Source organism: Merops nubicus, unplaced genomic scaffold, assembly GCF_000691845.1.
Source record: "Merops nubicus isolate BGI_N331 unplaced genomic scaffold, ASM69184v1 scaffold31332, whole genome shotgun sequence".
NCBI classification, from domain to species: domain Eukaryota; kingdom Metazoa; phylum Chordata; class Aves; order Coraciiformes; family Meropidae; genus Merops; species Merops nubicus.
This window is the reverse complement of record NW_008596082.1, coordinates 3780-5049: the sequence shown is the minus strand read 5'-3', so window position 1 is coordinate 5049 and position 1270 is coordinate 3780. Positions and strand designations below refer to the sequence as shown.

The 1270-nt window shown below is 62.9% G+C and overlaps 1 protein-coding gene across 1 annotated transcript in view; it reads right to left on the bottom strand.

The window, feature by feature from the left end:
- Nucleotides 1-1270, bottom strand: part of LOC103769108 (U5 small nuclear ribonucleoprotein 200 kDa helicase-like) — a gene marked incomplete at its 3' end in the record, with an annotated part of 3492 nt that overhangs the window by 173 nt on the left and 2049 nt on the right. Inside the window, exons 4-7 of the mRNA XM_008936283.1 lie at nt 1036-1227; nt 766-944; nt 400-551; nt 36-144 (exon numbers count right to left, since the gene is read on the bottom strand). Of these exons, the coding sequence (XP_008934531.1) occupies nt 36-144; nt 400-551; nt 766-944; nt 1036-1227 (632 nt within the window). The remainder of the gene's footprint in view (nt 1-35; nt 145-399; nt 552-765; nt 945-1035; nt 1228-1270) is intronic.

The following is a 1270-nucleotide window of genomic DNA, read 5'->3' as shown; positions in this document are numbered from 1 at the left end:
CGGGGGGAGGTGGGCGAGGGTGGGAAGCCGCTCACGCGTGGATCTTGCCGTTGTAGTACTGGGTGTCCATGATGATGACGAGGTGAGCAGAGATGTTCATGCCCCAGCAGAGGCTGCGGGAGGCCACCATCACCTGGACTGCACCTGAAAGGTGCCCGGGGAGAGGGGTCAGGGTCTGATCCCCTCCCTCTGGGGCACAAAACTCATCAGAGGATGAGCAGCTGGGGGGGTGGTGAGGTCCAGGGGGGCCGGTGCAGATCGCAGCCTTTTGGCACCCAGGGAGCAGAGAAGCGACCCGAGGCTTGGCCGAGCTGTCACCTCCACTCCAAAGGCCTTGGGCACTGCCAAGCCTGAGGAGAAAGCAGCAGAAATGGTGTCCCCCCAGCCCAACCAGCTCACCAGAGCTGAAGAGCTGCTCCACCACCCGCCGTTCCATGGGGGTCAGCCCCTCGTGCAGGTAGCCCACGCCGTTCACCAACGTCTCCTTCAGGGTGTTGTCGTTGAGCTTGTCCAGGTAGGGCACCAGATCCTTCTCTGCACAGTGCAGGAACCTGCCAGAGAAGGGGCTCAAAGAACCTGCCCCTCCCCTCTTGGGTGGCCCAGCAGATGCCTTGAGCGACTGTGGGCCCAGCAGATGCCTTGAGCGACACCTTCCCCAGCCCCCCTTCCCAGCACCCAGTTTTGTCCCCACGGCGCAGCAACCAGGCCCAAAATCTTGTCCCTGGCTGTGTGGGAGGGGAGGGATGGAGGCCACGGTGGTGTCACCTTTGCCTCTGGACATCTGAGGCACACGTGGTGAGGATGTTGATGGCCGTGAGCCTCGTCTGCTTGCGGGAGGGGACGAAGACAATGACTGGCTTCTTGGGGGAGTGCTTCATGATGGCGTGGTAGACAGGCTTGGCCATGGAGAGCAGGCGAGTCTGCGTGTGGCTGATGTTGAAACCCTGCAGAGGAAGAGGAGGAGAGGGGGAAGGATTCTGCCTGAACACCTGGGCGGAAGGGAAAGGAGAGGGGGAGGTTGGCTCCAATCCTCACCTGAATGTGCAGCTCCAGGGGCACGGGGCGGACGTTGGGGTGGAAGTTGAAGGTGGAGGTGGCACTGCAGCCCAGCCAGTGGGCCACGTCCTTGGCGTTGGAGAGGGAGGAGCTGAGGGCCACGATGCGGATGGGCCGCTCGATCTGCGAGGAGATGTAGCGCATGCGGGAGCAGATGACCTCCAGCACCGGCTGCCGGGGGGGGAGCAAGACAGCTTACCGCAGGACAAACACG